The 21,636-nt window shown below is 40.7% G+C and overlaps 1 protein-coding gene across 1 annotated transcript in view; it reads left to right on the forward strand.

Annotated features, from left to right (window-relative positions):
- The window catches only part of SLIT1 (slit guidance ligand 1), a 193,447-nt gene that overhangs the window by 25,120 nt on the left and 146,691 nt on the right, over window positions 1-21,636 (forward strand). Inside the window, exons 3-4 of the mRNA XM_056801672.1 lie at window positions 933-1,004; window positions 7,537-7,608. Of these exons, the coding sequence (XP_056657650.1) occupies window positions 933-1,004; window positions 7,537-7,608 (144 nt within the window). The remainder of the gene's footprint in view (window positions 1-932; window positions 1,005-7,536; window positions 7,609-21,636) is intronic.

Raw genomic sequence — 21,636 nt, forward strand, 5'->3', positions numbered from 1 at the left:
TCTGAGGCAGGATTTGATCTTAAAATTTCCCGACTTCTAATTGTTGCCTAGTACTCTTTCCACTGAATAGCCTTAACTTGAATCACGGGAGTAAGGGGAGAGCAAGGAAAGGAGAAACTAAGTTATAGGAGACCACAGACCCATCCTTTATTCCTCTCACTTCTTTGTAAACATGGTGGTAGAAGGGGAGACTTAGAAAGGCAGGAGACTGCTAACATTGTACCAAGAGCTATTGTCGATTCACCCTTGCCTTAGAATCTGGCATCCTTTCATTTGAGATAGAGGGAGATACAAGACCAGGGAGGGCATGGAGAAAAGAAAGAACAAAACCAAGAGCTCGTGTATGAGTAGTGATGACTTGGCGTAGGTGTCCCATTTTCATCCAAAGCAGATGGGGGAAGTGGGAGGGCTGTGTGATGTCTGCCAGCTGCCAGTGCGTTTTCTGCCCTCATAAGCTCTGCCCAGTTGGCACTATCCTTTGCCCACTTGCAGCATGCTGTACTTGCTGTTCTGCTGCCTGGACATGTGCCCTCTGGGTTGGTGCTGGAGGCTTTGCTGAGATGGACATTCATGCCAGGGCCTGATAGACCCATGCCCCATGCTCACTATGGACTAAATTAGAGTTGTCCTTTGCTACATTTTTGGAAAGATAATCCGGGAGCTTGGTGGTTGCATGGCCCTGTGCCATGGGGTTGCCTGTTTCCAGTGAGACAGGGCTGGGCAGGGGAGGAGGCATTTATGTAGCAGGCTCTGGTTCTGGAAAGAAGCCTTTGTTGCTGAATTCACCAGACTTCAAGGAAACCTCATCTATTCCAGAAGGGTCTAAATAGGACACCCTAGGTTGTAGACTTTATTATTCTCTTGCTCTGAATTTGCCTTTTATTTCTTGGAGTCCTTGACCTAGAGCAGTCTTTGTCTCTTTACCTCACCAGACAACTGATGGAAAATCAGATTGGAGCAGTGGAGCGAGGAGCTTTTGATGACATGAGGGAGCTGGAGAGACTGTGAGTATCCACAGGGCACAGAAATGGAGGAGAAGTTGGATGTACAGAGGGCCCCATGCATGAATTTTTTACTCATGGTGTTCCAGCCATATTTCTTAGACTTGTAAAAAAATGTAACAAGAGGAATTCTTTCCTTTTCCTTCTCCCCAGTTTTGTTTTAATGTTTTATTGATGCTCTTTAAAACACATTGCTATCATTTTTCAATACATTTTTCTCCTTAAAATTGATAATGGCTTAGCTGACAGTTAGCACTGAGTCATCCAGCAAAAGTTTGAATTGGCTGTTTGGCATCATGCTAGCTGATAGCTCAGCTAGATAATGATGGGGGTTACAGGAACATTGGTTGACCCTGTACATGGCTTCCTCTGCTCATCTTCCCCCTGGTTCAACTAAAAGAGTTCTTTGGCATCAGTGGCCTGATTCATGCATTGCTGCTCTGAAAAACAGGAGCAATAGTTGGGGACATTGGAGCATCTTCAAATGGCTTGCTCCCTTACCATCTTTTAAGCAACTGTGATAATGGAGAGGCAGGACTTTCAGGAGAGTCTTACGTATCAACAAATGGGAGAGTGACTTCCAATCCTTGGAATCCACTGATGTGGTTGTGGCTCTGGTTAGACTTGATGGGGAGGATGGCTAGAAGAAGACAATTTTCAACAAACATTTTCCAAAAGACAGAGGAGAGACAAATCAACCAGATAATATATGCAAGGGAAAAAGGTTTTGCTTTCAGTCATCTCCTGACATTTTGGGGGGTGGACTGCCAGAGGATGTATTAAGGGCTCTTCTCTATACCCTTTTCCAATTATTTTCTTCACTGATCAGATCAAGGAGTATCTAGGAGCTATGGCTAAATTCACCATTTTAAAGAGAATGTGACCATGTGGGCATCTAGGTGGCTCAGTGGATGGAGAGCCAGGTCTAGAAAAAGGAGGTCTTGAGCAGTAATGTGTCCTCAGACACTTCCTAGCTTTGCCTAAGTGACCTTGGGCAAGTCACTTAACCTCCATTGCTTAGCCCTTGCCACTCTTCTGCCTTGGGACACTATGTAGTATTGACTCTAAAACAGAAGGTAAGGGTTTAAAAAAAAGAAAATAAATATCATAGTCGGGTCTCTGCTTACTAGGGATTGTGTGAGGGAAAAAGCATTGAGGTTGGAGTAAGAAGCTAATAGAAACTGAAACACTATTATCAGTTGCCATATCATGGTTAAGGGACTCAAAACTGTCTCTTTCCATTGTTTTGGGGTCTAAGAGGATCTTTTCTTTTCCTTCAAGAAGGACTCTTTTTTTTTCTTTTAGAAGATACCTATGGAGCAAACACTTTTCTCTAGCAGGCATGTGGGAAGGGATAACCACAAATATAACATATGGGCCAGACTGGACCTTGCCATTTCCTAGGGTAGAGGTGCTGCCCTGCCTTGTGTAGCTGATGACAGGTTATTTTCCTCCAGCTGATTTTGATTGTTTATAGCCCTAAGGCCAGTCAGTTTCCAGTGGCCCTATGATTTTATGATTGCTGGAGGGAATTTAGAAACTAGTTTTTTTGAGCTTTCTTGCTTGTTCTCATATTCTAATGCTGTTTGGATGCTGTAGCTCTAACTATATGAGAAATTCCTTGGTCCAAATTGTGCTTGACACTTGCTAGGAACTTAATAAATGCTTGTTAAATTGAATTGAAGCCAGGGTCCATATTTTGTATTTTAGAATGCCCTGTGGTACCTAACATAGTGTTGAATTTTTAATAGAACTTACTAAATACTTACATGGAATTGAATGAATCCTTTGATTTCAAAACATTAGAGCCTTATTTCTGGTGGTATCAGGCTCTATTAACCTGTACAGTTTTGTGTATAGGCTAGAACTTCACAAATAAGAGAAACATGAAAAGAAGTGTTTGACTTGATGCAGAATGAAATAAGTAGGATTTAGGGGACAAAGTATATAACAATTATGATAATGAAAATAAAGAACATTAAAATAAAACCAAATGCTTGATAATTATAATGATGAATCTTGATGTTCAGCAAGGATATGTGGAAATACCTCCCTCCTTTTAGGAAAGAGGTGGTACTTCCTAGCTGTGTGACCCTGGGCAAGTCACTTCATCTCCATTTTCTTAGCCTTTTTATCACTTTTCTGCTTTGGAACCAATACTCAATATTGATTCCAAGACAGAAGGTAAGGGTTTAAAAAAAATCAACTCAACCAGTGGTTTATCTGTTTTGTTGTTGGTTTTTTTTTTAAATTAGGACAACTACTAGTTTTATTTATCAATTCAATGGGTTTCTAATCTTCAGTTTTATTGATTTAATCTTTAATTTTCAAGATTTCCTTGCTGTTTAATTGGGGATTTTTCATTTGTTCTTTTTCTAGTTGTTTTTTTTTAAACCCTTACCTTCCATCTTGGAGTCAATACTGTGTATTGGCTCCAAGGCAGAAGAGTGGTAAGGGCTAGGCAATGGGGGTCAAGTGACTTGCCCAGGGTCACACAGCTGGGGAATGTCTGAGGCCAGATTTCAACCTAGGACCTCCAATCTCTAGGCCTGGCTCTCAATCCACTGAGCTCCCCAGCTGCCCCCATTTCTAGTTTTTTTAATTGCATATCTAATTCATTGATCTGGTATTTTCCTATACTGTATAAACATTTAGAGATTTAAATTTTCTTCTGATTACTGCTCTTGCTACATCCCATAAGTTTTGGTATGCCATCTCATCATTATCATTCTCTTTAATAAAATTATTTATTATTTCTGTTACAAAAAGAAATAGGTGGCAGGGTAAGGACTGTTAAATGTACTGTCAGATGTGATTACTGGACCGATTGGTATTGTCTAGTTCTTTTTCCCTGTGGTAAGGGAGAGAGCTCACTTGATGGCACTGGGGGCTATATCTTGAAGAAACTGTGACATAAAGACAAAAGGCATCCATAAAGCTTATTTTTTTTTGAGCCAAAAGAACACAGATGATATGTCAGGTCAAGCTGATGTAGCCAAGTGTTCTCTTTATTTTTTCTTTGAAAAGATATTTTATCAATTACATGTAATCAAATTTCACATAAATTTTCCAAAGTTATACGATCTAAATTATCTCCCTCTAAAATCTCCCCCTTACCAGAGCTGGCAAGCAACTTGATCTCGGTTATATGTGTATTATCATGAAAAATATATTTTCATATTGTCCATTTTGTAAGAGAATAATTATATAAAACCAACCTCCCCCCCCCATAAGACCCAAATAAACTTTGGTGAAAAATCTGCCTTTTCAATCTAATAGTTCTTTCTCTGGAGGTGGAGAGCATTCTTTGTCAAAAAGTCCCTCAGAATTGTCATGGATCATTGTATTGCTGAGTTGCTAAGTTTTTCACAGTTGATCATTCCACAATATTGCTGTTAATCTTGTGTTTGATAAACCCAAAGATCCCATCTTTTGGGAAAAGAACTCAGTATTTGACAAAAATTTCTGGGAAAGTTAGAAAACAGTATAGCAAACATTAGGTTTAGATCAATATCTCATACTTTATACCAAGATAAAGTCAAAGTGGGTATCTGATTTAAACATAAAGAGTGAAATGACAAATAAATGTGGGAACACAGAATAGTTTACCTGTCAGATCTGTGGAAAAGAGAAGAATTTATGACCAAACAAGATAGAGAACAAGATGTAAAATGAATAATTTTGATTATATTAAATTAAAAAGAGTCTGCACAATATTACTCTTACAGTGTATAATATTCTTCTGCTTCTGCTTATTTGATTCTTCATCAGTTCACATAAGTTTTTCTGGTTCTTTCTGAAATCATCCTGTTGATCATATCTTACAGCAATACAGTAGTATTTCATCAGCAACATACTAGCACTCTATTTCTGATGATACCACGAAACTTTTTTCTTTTTTGGAGAGGTCAATGAAATCATCCTGGAAAAGTTAGAAATACACCTCACATATCCTAGACTTTCTTATTTTGTTGTGGATTTATTGATCATTGAATTACAGAACTTCAAATTTGCTTGGTACAAGCCAAATATTTCATAAATGAAGAGAAGGGATTTTGCACATCCAAAAGGCTAGTTATTACTCATCGTCCCAGCTCATTTTGGAGTTCTTTAAATCATTAGCCTGTTTTAATTCTTGAGTAAACAAATCTTAGATGTTTATTGTTCATGATATAAAGTGGTGCTTTCTGAAATCCCTTTATAGGTATTTATTAGTCTTTAAAAGCCTTTTAAAGTTCAATGGATGATCAGAGTTCTAGTATTCTGGGGTATCATGCATAAGCCTATATTCCTCCAGTCTGTAATCATGATTTTATAGATGTCAGCCATAAACTCTCTCATCTTCATTTTTCCAAATGGAAAAACATTCCTTTTCCAAAAATGATTCTCAGAGGGCAGGTTCTTCATGCCTTCTATCATTTTAGTTGCTTTCTGTGGAACAATTTCAGTTCTGTTGGGTTCTTCCTTGAATTATCCTCTCTTTGTAAATATAACTTGAAGAATTAAAAAATCTGAATCCTGGAGAAATAGCCCTCCACTAAAAAACCTACTCTGATTTCTCATTGTAGGATGGAGGCGATCCTAGACAGTCAGTTTATGCCGGCAGAATACAAGCTCAGGTAGCTGCTCCCTGACCTCACCCCCAAAGCTGGAAAGATCTGAGCAGGCCCCAGTACCAGAATACATTTCTCTCATCTAGGGACCTTTCTGGCTAAGTGCAGAGAAGCTTATTACCAGAAGTTTGGCCATGGGATAATGAGTGTTTTTGGCCGTAGAACTCATAAAGATTGTCTGCCAAAGCAAAGCACGGTCATGATACAAATTAGTAGGGGATGTCCCTCTGGGTGAAGCTGTATATCCCTTAAGCTGAAATATGGGCAAGTAACAAGTTTTTCTGAAATTAATTAATTCAGATAGGGAAAGATGAGTCTAATTCTCGAGGTCTAGTCCAAGATTGTTGATAGAATCACAGGGTGTTAGAGCTGGAAAGGGACCTTAGAGATCAAATTCCCATCTTCCTACATGAAGCCATTCCTGATCCCTGATCAGGAAAGGCTTCATGTAGGATAACTACCTTGGATTAATTTTGTCTCTATTCTGTATATACTGTATATTCTGTATATACATATATTCTCTATATATGTACCTGTGATTTCCTCTGTTAGAATGTAAGGTTCTTGAGGACAGAGACCATTTCACTCTTATTTTTGTGTCTCCAGTGCTTTTCTCAGTGGCCAGTACATCATTAGGGCTTACTAAATGCTTGCTTGCTTCCTTGCTTGACCCAAGACCATACATACAGCTAGCGAGTGACCAAACTGGGAGTAGAATCCAGACCTCTGGACTCCCATTCTGATATTTTTTCTCTCATAACTCAATGCTTTCCTCCTCTGGATTATCTTTCTTAGTTAGGTTACATTTATAGAACTCAGAGTTTCTCCCTTGCCCCTTGGGAAACTGTAACTATACTGGTAATTTTTCCAGATAAATTAAAATTTTATATAAGATGACCCATTTAAAAATGCTGTGATAAATGAGTGTCATTTAAATGGACTGCTAAATGTAGATGTGTAAGTGTTTGCACATATGCCCTAAATTCCCTTCCTTCCCTCTTGTTTCCAACTAATTACCCAAATTGAAGTGAGTCTGTGTAGGTGGACTTTGGCAGCTTGGTTGTCCAAATTGGAGGATAGTTTAGGGTTCAGCATTTGGGGTTCCATGTAATAATAAGATCTAGAATTTATATAGCACACATCTAATATGAAGAACAGTTGTTAACAATAGGATGGGAATTCTAGAAATAAAGGTAGGTTAGGATAGAATAGGATAGGGATACAGGTTGGTTGGGTAGGAGGGAATGGGGAGTAATGGCTATGGAGGGGCACTTAAGCTTAGCAGAGTTCAGAGGGATTCCCAGTGGATGCACAGAGAAGTAGATTATCAGATTTTTCACAGTAGTAATGATAATATTGATTATTATTGATTGCTCATCAATCCCTGAGTAAGAGGCGAACAAGTATATACGTTGGAGTGGATTGGAATTGGGCATTATACTGTTTCTGGTAGCAAGGGAGATATTGAATTCTTGGTCCTGCTGAATGATCAAGGCAGGGATCAGCAGAGTCCTGAGATCTGGCTGGTTACTGAGGGATTCCACATCTACTTCCATTTCTCAATTCTCTCTAAAGTGATTTTGAGGTCACGAAAGTGGTGGGACCAACACTGCTCCCATTTGGATCTTGATTCTGTTCATCAAAGGGGTCCAGGTATTAGGCAGAGATAACTGACTTTTTATATTAGATCAATGCCAGTTGAGTTGCTAGTTTTCTTTAATATCTCATAATGTAGTCATTGTAGGGCACACGATGCTACAATGAAAAAAATCCACAGTGGAGTGTGTGCATGTGTGTGTATATATACATACAAGTCCACTGTGAGGAAGAGTTGAGATAACTCAGCATTCTTTCTACTGTGGAGCAAATTCCTTCTTTTCCCCTGAAAAAATGAAGTTATTTTAATTTTTTCTTTTCTCTAGACGACTGAACCGGAACCATCTGCACTTGTTACCAGAATTACTGTTCCAGAATAACCAGGCACTCTCAAGACTGTGAGTAACCTTTTTTTTTCATCCTTGGAATATTTTTCTGTTCTTGCCATTCTTGGCAGGAAAAGTGGGGAGCGTTGGGGAGTCAGTGAGAATTGCGTCTGGACTCTTCTTAGAACTGCTTGCCATTAGCTTGCTTTTCATCTGGTCAGAAACACTCATGGGGGTCAAGCTCCTTTTATGAGAACAGTATTCTCAAACATTGCTTTATTGTAAAAATGCAATTACAGTGTGGGGTCAGACCATGATACAGGAGGGATAATGGTCTCCAATCATAGACCTTCTGGCTCTGATAGAAAAAACAAGGGAAGTCTTCTGGGAGTCTAGAGTTGACCTGGCTTGTAATAGCCAAACATCCTCAGCTTCCCTTAATATCTTGTTCTGAATCTGGACCTTTTGAGTCAGGAAGATCTGCGTCTAAATCCTGGCTCTGAAACTATCCAGGTGACCTTGTGCAAGTCACTTAACCCTTATGTGCCTTCATGGGTGGTAAGTCTCAAAGACTTAGAATTGGGATCTGAGGTGGCAAAAGGTGTTCCCCAGACTAACAATATCACAGATCTTTAGCGTTTTTGTGTCCAATCTAATAGACTTCTCAGAGCCTTCCTTGAACCTATTTATGTTTTGATCCTTTCCCTCTAGATAATCATAGGCACTTGCTATGTGTAACACATTGTGTCAGGCTCTAGGGACAAAAACAGAAGGAAAAATAAGATAGGATTCCTTCCCTCAAGGAAATCAAAAGGGGTGATCAACAGAGCATTGGTGATATTCTAATTCATATTAAAAAAAAAGAGTAAGAAGCGAAATGAGATCACACGAGGATGTGAAAACTTTCAGATTTCAGGTTGAGAAGTAGGGAAGATTTCCTGGAAGACATGGCCGTCAAAACTACCTCCTGAAGGATGGGGAATACTAATAACAATGGCTGGCATTTATCTAGCACTGTAAGGCTTACAGAGTGCCTTAGAAATATTATTTCACTGAATCCTCACAATTACCCTGGAAGATATGTGCCATTACTATCCCCATTTTACAGATGAGGAAAAAGAGTTACAGGGAAGCTCAGTGAGTAGCATTTGAGACAGGATTTGATCTGAAATCTTCCTGACTCTAGGGCTAGGGTCCTTGTCCACTATGCCAACTAGGTAAGATGTTGAGAGATGGTGAGGGGGAGGAATATTCCAGATAGAGAGAACAACTTGAACCAAGGGAAGAGGGATCATATCTAGTTTAGTCAGAGTATAGAAACACAGAAAAGGCAGATGTGTAAGAGAAGCTTATTAACTTTTATGAAAAGGAATACTTTCTGTTGTCCTAATGTATCTCTTTCAAGTGTATACGACTCCCTCCATTTCTAGTATTTCATGAATTGGTAGACAAATAGTATTTATCATTAATTTCATAGACTTCTAAACTCTGGAGTTAGGAAGAGACTGTACAGATTTCCACAGCCCAGTAGAGAAATCCTTTCTATAATCCTTACAAATACAAGTTGGTCCAATCTTTGATTAGATACTTTCCTGTTCTTTAAAAACAAAGCAAACACTTACCTTCTGTCTTAGAATCAATCCTAATATTAGCTCCAAGGCAGAAGAGCAGCAAGTGCAAGGTAATTGGGGTTAAGTGACTTGCCCAGGATCACACAGCTAGAAAGGGTATGAAGCCAAATTTGAACCCAGGGTTTCCTTTCTCCAAGCCTGGCTCTCTATCTACCATGCCACCTAGTTATCCCTGATAATATATATTCATTAAGAGGAAGTTAACCTACCCAACTATCTCTCTCTTTGTAACTTCCCAACATATCTGGATATCAGAATAGGAAGAAGCCTCAGAGGCCATAGAATTTATCCTCTAAGCACCTTTGCTTCAAGATCCATAGTGAAGGGGAACCTACTCCTACCTCAGACAGCTTGTTCCAGTTTTGATTTGCTTTCATTGTTATAATGGGAAGTCCTTCTTGATATTAAATCTAAAATCTGCATTGTTTCTAGTTTTGCCCTCTGGGACTACCCAGAACAAATCTAACCCTTCTTTTGTTCTTCAAGTTCTTGAAGTCAGGGTTGCCATGTCACCCCCAAGTCTTCATTTTGGAACATCCCTTGTTTCTTCAGTGGATGATGTCATGGGGCATGATCTTAAGTACTTTCATCCTCTTCATTGTCCCTTCTTTGGATGCTATCCAGCTTATACATGTCCAGAACTGAGGGAAGTGCTATGAGTGTGATAGGACCAAATGCCTAGGGATCCCTTGCCCCTCCTTGTTCCAGATGCTGTGACTCTGAATGCATCCTTAGATCACATTAACTTTTTTGGCATCTGGGTTCTACTGCTTATTCATATGGATTGTGAATCTCATTAAAATCCACAGTCTTTTCATATTATTTAGTCAAGTCTCCTCTGGGTGGTATTTTCAAAGGTGGTTTTTTGACCCAAGGGAAAGGGTTTACATTTATTTTGTGATGCAGGGGAAAGAGCACTGACCTTGGGGTGCTAGGCTTGGAGCCATAAGACTCAAGTTCAAATATGAGCTAAGCTCTTTCTAACTTCAGGTTCAGTGACCTGTTCCACTGTTCTACAAAACTAAGATGTCAAGAGATGGACTTGGAGAGGGGGAGAGGTATTCTAGCTACAGAGAACAACTTGAACTTGAATGAGAGTCTGACTAGATTATAGAAGTACATGGAAGTGTAAGAGAAGCTTATTAAATATTGTGAAGAGGTACCTGTGCCTCAATTTACCGTAAGATCTAGCCTGGAGGGTTAGAGTGGATGCTCTCTGAGGTATCTTTCAACTTGAGATATCGAACCCTCAATTTCATCTTAATAGGATCAGCTCATCAGCTGAGCCTGTCAAGAGCCTTTCCAGTTTTATCATTCAGTTTATCAACTATCCTTCCCCAGTATTGTGCCAACTGCAAATTTGACAAGCATAGCATCTCTTCCTTTATCCAAGACACCAATAAAACAGCAAATAAGATAGAACTAACAGAACCTTGGAGCCCTCAAAGTTGATATCAGTGTTTATCTTTGCCATTAGACTGTGAACTTGAGAACAGAGACTAACTTGAACCTCTGTCTGTCTGTCTATCTATCTATTTATCTATCTATCTGCCTGAATATCTGCCCATCCATCCATCTATCCATCTATTATGTATGTATGTATCTATCTATCTGCCTATCAATCTATCTATCTATCAATCTATCTATCTATCTATCTATCTACCTATCTGCCTGCCTGTATATCCGCCCATTCATCCATCTATCCATCTATCTATCCATCCATCCATCCATTCATCCATCCATCTATCTAATCTCTCTCTATCTGCTTATTTATCTATCTGTCTGTCTATCTATTTATCTGTCTGTCTGTCTGCCTGCCTGTCTATCTTACACCTAGCACTGAGTTCAATGCCCGACACATTGTAAGTAAGTTAATAAATGCTTATTTGTTGACTGCCCCACATTTGGAGTTTAGCCATTAACTAGTTCCTAAATAACCACCACCACCATTTATATGGTGCTTTAAGGTTTACAAGATGGGCTTTACATGTTTTCTCATTGATTCTTCACAACAACCCTATGAGGTGGGTGCAATTATTATTCCCATTTTACAAATGATTCCATTTAATCATACAATTGTTTAGCCCACACGCCTCCATTTTATCCATAAGAACAGCATTGCTGAAATTTAGGTAAACTATGTCTGCATTCCCTTAAGTACACATGAGTTTAAAAAAGGAATTGAGGTTGATCACGCATAACCTCTTGATGAAACTATGCCAACCCACTAAGTCCTTTTCTGCTAGTCCCAAACTGTCTCTTTTATGAAATATTTTAGAATGTTACTAGTAATTGAAGCAGAGCTCACTAACCTATGTCTGCAGTCTTCTCATTTTTGTCCCTTTAAAAAAATTGAGTCAGTATTTGAACTTCCCATCTGTAGCCCTTCTGTTCTTCAAGATCCTTAAGCACAATCATATCTGATGGGTCTTTTAGTTCCCTGGGATAAGATTTGTAGTGAAGGGTATGATATCTACTTCCTTAATTTTCAACTATCTTAACCTTCTTTTTTTTTAACCCTTACCTTCTGTCTCATAATCAATACTGTGTATTGGTTCTGAGGCAGAAGAGCAATAAGGGCTTGGCAATGGGGTTGAGTGACTTGCCCAGGGTCACACAGCTAGGAAGTGGCTGAGGCCAGATTTGAACCCAGGATCTCCCCTCTCTAGGCTTGGTTCCCAATCCACAGAGGGACCCAGATGTCCCCTATCTTAACATTAAAAAAAAATCTTTTAGTTAAATTCCTTTTAAGCTAACAAAAATCTCCTTCCCATCCTACCGTCATAAAAAAAAATGGAAACAAGACCCTTGTAACAAATACACATTGATGAGCAAAACAAATCCCCTCTGGTTATGTCTAAAAGAATCCAGGTCTCATTCTCTGATGGACAGAATCAGTCTATCACCTCTCTGTGCGGATTAAAGTAAGGTGCTTCATCATCCATCTCTGGAATTATGGCTGGTTATTGCATTGATCAGAATTCTCACGGCTTTCCAAGCTGCTTGTTTTCTCCTTTCCAGGCCAGAGATCAGTCACGAGATAATATTAGTAAATTGCTTTGCAAACTTCAAAGTTCTATGTAAATGCTAGCTATCATTGCTCAGAGAGAGCCCCAAAGTTTGCAATTTAAGAGAACACCATGAGTCGAGTAGTTCCACCTTTTGACATCATCTGCTATCACCCTCCAAATACCTCAAGCAACGATTCTGCCCCGCTTTTTCCCCCTTTCCAACTCTCCCCATGGGACGAGACTAGAAGAACAAGTTCTTTTTGTGGTCCTTAATATTCACCACTAGTCTCCACAAACTGTGAGCCTCAGTGCTCTTGACACATGGAGGTCTCTGCCTCTCTTTGTATTCATCCTCTATTATCCACCTTTGCCTCCATCTTCTTTTCATGTCTTAAAAGCTTAAGTTGGCTGATGAGTTTTCTGTCCATCTGAATCCGTTTCTTTAAGAAAGTCTTCTTTTTTTCCTCGTTGCAATTGTTTCTTCCTGTGTACTCAGGATTTCATTTTGGAGAGATTCTCATCTCTCCTCTGGAGAATTTTAGGCTTGAGTATCAACCCACTGAAACCTACTCTGCCAAAATCTGTAATCCCTCTTTCATCTCCTTCATTCGAAATTCTAAAATGGATTCATCTTTTTTCCTCCTCCTCCTTGGCATAGTTTTCGATCTTCCCAACCTCTTGATAGGTTAGAATTTCCATCCTCCTCTTTGTTTTTTTTCCTTTGAAACCCTTCTGTTATTCTTTTAGAACAATAATCACTTTGTTTTGTCATAACCTGGAGAATAGAGAAGGATTCCTCTGGCCCCTTTACCGCCTCTTCCAGGAGGGAGACCAGCTTGCACTTTGAAAATACTCAGCAAGCAGTTACTTGGCAATAATAGGGGGGGAACAAACATGATGCACTCTAGGATGATTACTATAAAATTCCCCATGGCCTTCGTAAATTCTGTGAGATTCTCAGTCTTCTGCCATTCTTCAGGGTTGGTCTAATGGCTCTTAGACATTGCTGTCTTCTTCACTGATGTCTCTTCCCACTATACTTCATTCTGTTTCTGCTTCCTAAAGCAACATTGACCATGAAGGCACTTCACATGGAAGTGTAGCCTTAAGGGGAAGCAAGGTGGCTAGTTCAAATGTAGCCTCAGTCTCTTCTTAGTTGTGTGACCCTGGGCAAGTAACTCCACCCCAAATGCCTAGCCCTTATGGCTCTTCTGCCTTGGAACCAATATATATAGTATCAATTCCAAGACAGAAGGTAAAGGTTTAAAAAAAAGAAATGCAGTCCGTTGTATTGGGAAGGGTACTGGGTGTGGAATCAGGGAATATGGGTTTGAATCCTAGCTCTGCCAGTTTACTACCTGCCGTGACCTTTGCTGAGTCCTTCTGGGCCTCAGTTTCCTCCTATGTGAAATGAGGAGATTGGCCTTAGATGGGTTTCTTCCAGCTCTGAATCCTGTGATAAATATTCAAAGGCAGATCATGCCATCCCCTTAATCTCCTTATCAACAACACAAGGATATTTATTCAGTGCCTACTCCATAAGTGCCCCATGCCAGGTGCCAAGATGCCCCTGTTTCTGGCCCTTCCTGGGATGACATAAGAGGGGGTATATGTAATAAACAGATTATTGGCACCTGAAGAATTATGTGACAAATGTCAAATCAGTAGACTAGCTTAAATACAGTGTCGTCAACATGGAGGTTGTGGTTTCCAAACTCATCAGCTTATAGGGCTCAAGTTTGACTTTGATTCTATTCCCTCTAGTTTTGTATTACTAGATTGGATCTAGACTTTTTCTCCTATGCCATGCTTCCTGTAAAACATGAAACAGTCCCTTCCAAGTGCCCCTGCACATCCATTTTCTAATTAGAGGCTCCCACCAGGAGTCTGAAATTCCTGCAATCCAATCCATTTACCTCGGAGTTCTGGATGTTTTCTTAGAGAGCCCAGTAGCCCACAATGGAGATTGACATTTATCCAATAGAGCTTTTTTTCCACCCAGAATGGCCTCGTTAATTTTTCCTTGGGCATCTATCTTTGAACATTTGTTTCCTGGGCATTTGTTCTCTCTGCCAAGAACCCCATTGTTGTCTTCCTTTGCTTTGAGTTACCTTTAGCATTCCTCTCTGGAGTGAAAGATGGACCTTGGTGTCTGAGCAATTTTACTCCATCAGGATGAAAATGGAGGTGGGAGATGGAGAAAAATGTGAGTTTGGGGGATCTTGCTTTCCGTATCATTAGGAATAATCATCCTGGATTCCGACTGTTCTTTATCCCTGTGTCTTCTTTGTTTGTTTTTTGGTTCATTCTTCACAATATGGGTTATTTTATCCCTTTATTTTTCAGATAGGGAAACCATAGTTTGTCCTTTCTGTGAAGAAAACAATTTAGCCAGCATCATGAAGCAAGTTAGTGGCAGACTGGGGGTTAGAGTGGAAGGCTTCCCAAGCCCCAGGGCATTGCTGAGCTAACTCTTCTGCTCTGCCAGGTCTCACCAGTGTCACGCACTGACTGGGGGATCTCTCGTGGGGCCAGCAGCTGCCTTGGAGTGGAGCCAGGCTGCTTCCCTTAGTGTGGTAGAAACGAACTTTGTTGCTTATGAAGGTGTAGTATTGTCTAAGGGGATTCACTCCATTTGGTCAGATCTACCTTGGATTCAGCTCTTCCTCCAAGCAGCAGGTTTACTCTGACTCACATCAACCCCATTTTTGCACCCATCAAAAGTCTTCACCAGTGAGGCCATGTGGGTCTTCTTCAAGTATGGCGGACAACTACCACCAGCAGGTTTTACACTTCTCTGGAGAGACGACGTGGCTTGTTAGACTGAACTTCAGTCTGAAAGTCTGACTCAGATGCATTTGTCAATCTCTTAGCTTCTGGGGGCTCAGTTTCCACTGTAAAAAATTATATCTCTAATTATGAAAATATTTATATTTTAGTGAGGTTTATTAAGGATTATTAGAAATCAAGGAATAAAGAAGATACAAAATAAAAACCAGGTGCCCATGGTTGATTAGCCCATTTAAAATCCCTTAGCTTACCACTATACTTGCTACATTATTGCAAAGGAAGAGTGGGGGGGGGCGTTACTGCCAGTTAAATACCAATTGTGATCTCACCAACCTGGGGACTCAGGTGAGATTATAGGGAATTCTGGGAAATACCAAGGACTTTTGGAGATTGAAGTCTGGGGTTCAAAATCTCCATTTTTACGCCACTTTCTATAAAATAGGGATAGTAATACCTACCTCACCGGGTTCTTGTGAGGACAGCATTTTGCAAACCTGAGAGCACTATATATGGGTATATATGGATTTTATTTCTGTGAGTGAGGAGCCTTTCTCCATTAAAACAGATTACCTGCATTGCACCTGGGAACAATGAGAGATGAAATGATTTCTTCTGGGTCACACAGCCAGTATGTGTCAGAGGCAAGATGGGAACTTATAGGGTGTCAGGGGAAAGACAAAGTGGTATGGACCTCGATTTCACATCCTTACTATCTGTGTGATTGTGGGCAATTCCCTTAGCTGCTTCCCTGGCCCTCTGTTTTCTCATCTGTAAAATGGGGTGATTGAACCCAATGGCCTGAGGTCTCTTCTAGCTCTGTGAGCTCAGATTTTCCCTCTATCCAAGGCTGGCTCTCTTGTATATCAGTTACTGATGTTATTTGATCCCTTTTGGAACTTGGTTCAGTGAATAAAGGAATGGCTAAGAGCAAGAGAAACCTGAAGTTTGAAGGGATGCCTCAGAAGAAGGGCAAAACAGAACCTTCATAGGACCTGCAGAGGATGGAAGAGTTCCATGAGGATTCAAAAAAAACTGTTGGAACCAGAAAGATCTCTTCTTCTCTGGGACTCTGTGGGGAGCTGGGTGGAAGAAAAATACTCATCTTCAAATCATTTTTTCTTGAACTGAATGAAGATCTCAATGCCCAACTGAGGCCAACTTTTAGGACAGAGGCTCTATTTTTCCCTTAGGGGAACTCAGAGCATATTTTCTGGAGAAATTCTCCTTGGTCAAGCCATCAAAAGTTATATTAGGAAAGAAAGAATAGGGACCTTCCTTTTTCCCTCTGCCCTTCCTTTCCCTTCCTTTCATTTCCTCATTCCTACTATAACCCTTTATCAAAATAAATTAGATAGTTTAAGTTATAACAAAAAGTGATTCAGAGTCTATGTAATAGGAGGAGAATTTCAACCCATCAATTTAGAAGGAAGCTGTGAGGAGTAGACTTACTCTCTAGTCTGACTGACTGACTCCATTAAAGTTGCTCAACTCAGTAGAAGAAAGAGGAAGTACTCATACAGAGCTCAGTCCCCAAACAGCTGTTCATGGGTTCCTTCCTTTTTCCAAGTCCCCCTCGCTATTACAGTTCAAAGCTCTCCTGGTGTGTTAATCAATCCCCCGGCTTCTCCATAAACCCTCCCTTATAACAAAAAACCAGTTTTCTGTATGTCTCTACACGATCATCTCTAACACATGAGATGGCATATGCTATAGTCTATTTTAGTAGCCCCTGCATCACCACTCTGACCGAGAAGGTCAGGAACTCCTCAGGAACTTCACTGATTTTTCAGTTACGTGGGGTTCACCTGCCTTTTAGTTTATGGTTTTATTTATATTTTTGTTGTCATTATGTATGTTTTCTTGATTCCAGTTATTTTTCCTGCAACATTGCATATAAATCTTCCCACAATTTAAAAAAATCTGTATTGTCTGTCTTAGAATTGATACTAAATATTGGTTCCAAGGCAGAAGAATGGTAAGGGCTAGGCAATTGGGATCAAGTGACTTCCTCAGGGTCACACAGCTGGGAAGTGTCTGAGGCCAGATTTCATCCCCAGTCTGACTCCAGACTGGTACTATATTCATTGTGCCTGGTGCTCTATCCACTATGCTAACCAACTGACCTTCAGTTCCTTGTTTCCTTCACTCTTCCTCCTACCCCATTCTCCCACCTTCATCTTCTTGCCTTGGGAACAAAAATCAGATCAAATCAATACTAACATTGCTTCTGGAAAAGGCATGACAGTTCTGCTGCCCTGTGATTCCACTCAAGATTCCTGCCATTCTTTAGACAAAAAGCTCTCTTTTCTGGTCACCTGTATATTTTTGTTGTGGGAGAACACACTCAAGTTTGTAGGGGATGGGAGACCCAAACTCCATTCCATCCAGAAGTAAGAAAAGAATTAAATAAAAAATAGAAATAATAATAAATTATTAAAAATAAAATTAAAATTAATAAAGAACTAAAAAATTAAATAAAACAGAAGAGGTTTATAGTGGTATAAGAACCTAATAGCTGGTGGAATAGTTTTGGGGCTTATTGGATAGTCTTGGGCTGATGGATTAGCCTGGAGGTTAGTAGAGTAGCCTTTCTGGAGCTGATAGAACAGCAGCTTTCTGAGTGTGGAGTAGCAGCTCGAAGCTTGATGGAAGAGCAGTTCCATAGCCATAGGCTGATGGAATAGCAGCTTTCAGGATGATGGAGTAGCCCAATAAGTAATGGAGTAGTAGTAGTAGCTCCAGGTGTGGATCAGGTTTTGAATATTTATTAGGGGCTGGGAGCTTGTCATCTCTCATCCATCCCAGAGAAGTCTTCACCTTTCCTGAAAACCCTGGAAAATGGACATGGCCAAATTCAGGTGGAGGTGTGTTTTTGGATTTGACATGTACATCAGAGGGAATAAAGAGCATACACAGGTTTGAGGGCTTATTCTGGAATTCCAGAGCCCTCAGTGCACAGGTCACATGTCCCCACATTGTCCACCTTATCATCATTTGTCATTGTGGGAGAGGTCTCGCTGCTCTTCTGGAATAGGAACATGGGGAGGGAGATGCAGTATGGTCCTAACAGTTCAGAACTAAGGTAAATAAAGAACAATATGAGTAATTAATAAGACAAATTAGGCACAAAGCTGATGGCCCAGTATAATATAATTCTGAACTGGCACTAATGATTAATGCTTATAATTTATGCTTGACTAATGCTGCGGTTTATGTTTAACTAGCACTAACTGATGAGAAATGCAAGATTTCAGAATATGAGGGTTTTTCCACCACTACTCCACTGACTATTAGGCTATAATACCACCATAAACTCCTTACTCTTCAAATACAATTCTTTTTAAACTTCTGGATTGAAAGAAGTTTGAGTCTTTTTTTGGAGCGCAAGACCCTGCTATGTCCACAGCCCGTCTCCATCATTTTGATGTTCCCTAGTAAAATATATGGTCCTTGGAAGAAGGGGTGTCTCATTTTTGATTTTCTATCTCCAGCATCCTAGGAAAATAACTAGGCACATAGTAGATAATGAATAAATTTCCTTCCTTCCTTCCTTCCTTCCTTCCTTCCTTCCTTCCTTCCTTCCTTCCTTCCTTCCTTCCTTCCTTCCTTCCTTCCTTCCTTCCTTCCTTCCTTCCTTCCTTCCTTCCTTCCTTCCTTCCTTCCTTCCTTCCTCCCTTTCTCCCTCCCTCCCTCCCTCCCTTCCTTCCTTCCTTCCTTCCTTCCTTCCTTCCTTCCTTCCTTCCTTCCTTCCTTCCTTCCTTCCTTCCTTCCTTCCTTCCTTCCTTCCTTCCTTCCTTCCTTCCTTCCTTCTCCCCCTTCTCTCTTTTCCTTCCTTTCTCCCTTCCTCTCTAAATATTGCCTCCCTTCTTCCTTCCCTTTCTTCTTCTCTCCCTCCTCAGGGTTGTTTGGTAACTCAAGTGTCTTCTGGTTCTTCTTCTTCTTGTTATTCTCCTTTCCTTCTCCTTCTTTTCTCCTCCTCCTCCTTCTTTCTCCTTCTTTCTCTTTTTTCTCCTCTTCCTCTTCCCTTCTTCATTTTCTTCTCCATCTTCAGAGTAAACACATTTATAGTACAGTCATCTAGCCTTGGCTTTGAAAGCAAGGTTTGAGGGAAAGAAGGAAGAAGCCCTTTCTATCTGCTGCCCTGTGCCGAATCTCTCTTCAGTAGGAAGCTGAGGGGCATTCCCATAAATCCAGAGGCTCTTGGCCCCATCATAACTATATGAATATTCTGCTCTTGTGCTGTGGCTGCATGTCCCACCTGTCAATACATCCAGATTGTTTTTGTTTATCTGGACAGGAGTTAAGGTTAAGATTAGGTGGACACATTGGAAATCTTTAAATTGTAGAGAACTTAATTGAAACCTAACTTTTCTTTCCCTACTAGGGGCTCAGGGGAGCAGGTAGCAGGGATTCCTGAGTGCATTTCTCTTCAGTTTCTAGCTTTAATACTCCCTCTCTTTCCTTGTCCTCGGATCTTCTTTTTCAGTTGGCCTGTTCTTTTTCTTCTTCGCAATCACATCTCCCTCCCCATCCAGACGATCACAGGTAACAGACTCCTTTTCTGGAGGCTGAATTCCTGTGGGTTTCTTTTTCAACATAAAACCAATGTGTGTCCTGACCAGACAGACCTTTTGTCTCTGCCAGGGCCTGAAAGGGTCTAGGGGCTAGTGATTAAAGAGTCAGGGAGGCGACCCAGGGCATTTGTTTCTCCTTATTTATATCGCTGCACCGCAAGGAGTAGCATAACTCATTAACTGGGCCCTGGTGGTTAAAATGGTGCTGATCTGATATTTTGCAGAAGCACTGTTGAAGAATGCCTGACCCTATCGACCTTGTCTCAAGCTCTGTTTAATTAAACTGTCAGGACTGGACAGAGGAACAAAGGTGTTTTTTTTCCCCCTCCCTCCTTCCCTTTTCCCAACCCCCAACATGGGCAGTAGGACATTGTTTTTAGTGAAAAGAAGAGCTGTTAAAAATAGATCTTTCTTCTCTTTAGTGAAAATCACCAGTGACAGGCGGGAAGGTGACGTCCACCATCATGGCACCAGGATACTACAGAGCTAACCCAGCCATACACAGGCGTGCTGTTTAGGCAATCAACCATCACTAGCAGATGGATGCTATCACATTTTAGAAATCCTTTGGTAGGGAAGGACTCCTGCATAGGGATCTTGAACGTGTCCATTTGTGCAGCTTTAGGGAATGATCCTTGGTCCAGGAAAGCACACATGGAAAAAACTGTTCAACTTGACAACAGTTGGAGGTGGAGGTAGGGGTATGGGACTCCAGAAGGTCCCAGGTCGGTTCTCTCCTCCCTTCTCCTCCAGGTGCTTCCCTCATAAGGGAGCTATTTCTCATGCTTGTCATGATAAACAAACAAACAAACAAACAAAAACAAACAAGGCTCCCTGCCTTTGCTTTCCCTTCTGTTCCTTTACTTGAGAATGAGGTGTCTTCCTCGGAGACCATAGCCTCAGGAAGTTAGCCACCCCTCTATTTCCTGGACCTTCTCACATAAGAGACATCACTGGGTTTTGGACTAGAACTTAACAAAAGCTACTTTACTATAGGATAATGATTTATGAGGAAACAAGCTCCATACAGGTATAGAGGGCAGTTAGTCAAATCTTGTTCCGTTTAGATGTCTGGCTTAGGTCACCTGCCTGATCTAACATTTCTCTATAACCCTTCTTTTTAACTGAGTAAATTCTTATAACCACCTGAGACTTTTCCCCTCTCTTCATAGCACCACCTTTTCTTCTTCCCCCCAATTTTAGTCACAGGATCCTCTATTTAGAGAGCTTCAAGACACATTAGAGGTCATTGAGTCCCATCCCTTCATTAAGTTATCTGTCCAAGGTCTCACAGGTAGTAAGTGGCAGATTTAAGATTTAAACTCAGGTACCAAGACAAATCCAGTATTTTTTCCACCATATTCTCCTGAGACTTGTTTTCTCTCTTCATAGCACCACCTTTGCTCCCCCCCTCCCCAATCTCAGTCACAGGAGGTGCTATTTAGAGCTTCAAGACACCTTAGAGGTCATTGAGTTCCATCCCTTCATTAAGTTACCTTTCCGAGTAAGTGGCAGGTTTTGGATTTAAGCTCATGTCTTGAGACTCCAAATCCAGTATTCTTTCCACCATATTCTCCTCCCACATCTCTTTCTAAATGAGGCCGTTATACTTTGACAATGACATGAATGAAGTCTTTACCCTTTAAGATATTTCCTGGTAGGAGATATAGATGAAAAGCTCTTTCTCCCCTGTTTCCTTGTTCATTCCCCTTTCCCCTGTCATTTGGCATTTGGTGAAATGGACTCTGGTCCACTCCCACTAGTTCTAATCATTAAGCATTCCCTGGGATGGATGCTTCCCCTCATACACCAGTGGGGATAAAGGCTGATAAGGGATGAAGTCAGCGGTCTGGGGTCAAGGCTGTTGGCTAATCTCACTACAAGAAGCATTTGCAGAAGATGGGGGCTATTCTTGAGACTAGAGAGTGCTGTCAATTGAGGTATTTTCCTAGTATGCCCTGGGGCTTTTGATGGCTGCCCTAGTTCAGGCAAAAATCCAATCAGCTTTTGTGGGGACTTCATCTTTATCATGATATTTGAGCTACATTTTGAAGTCTGAACAGAGAAAGAAAGAAAGAAAGAAAGAGAGAGAGA

Source organism: Monodelphis domestica, chromosome 1 (assembly GCF_027887165.1).
Source record: "Monodelphis domestica isolate mMonDom1 chromosome 1, mMonDom1.pri, whole genome shotgun sequence".
NCBI classification, from domain to species: Eukaryota; Metazoa; Chordata; class Mammalia; order Didelphimorphia; family Didelphidae; genus Monodelphis; species Monodelphis domestica.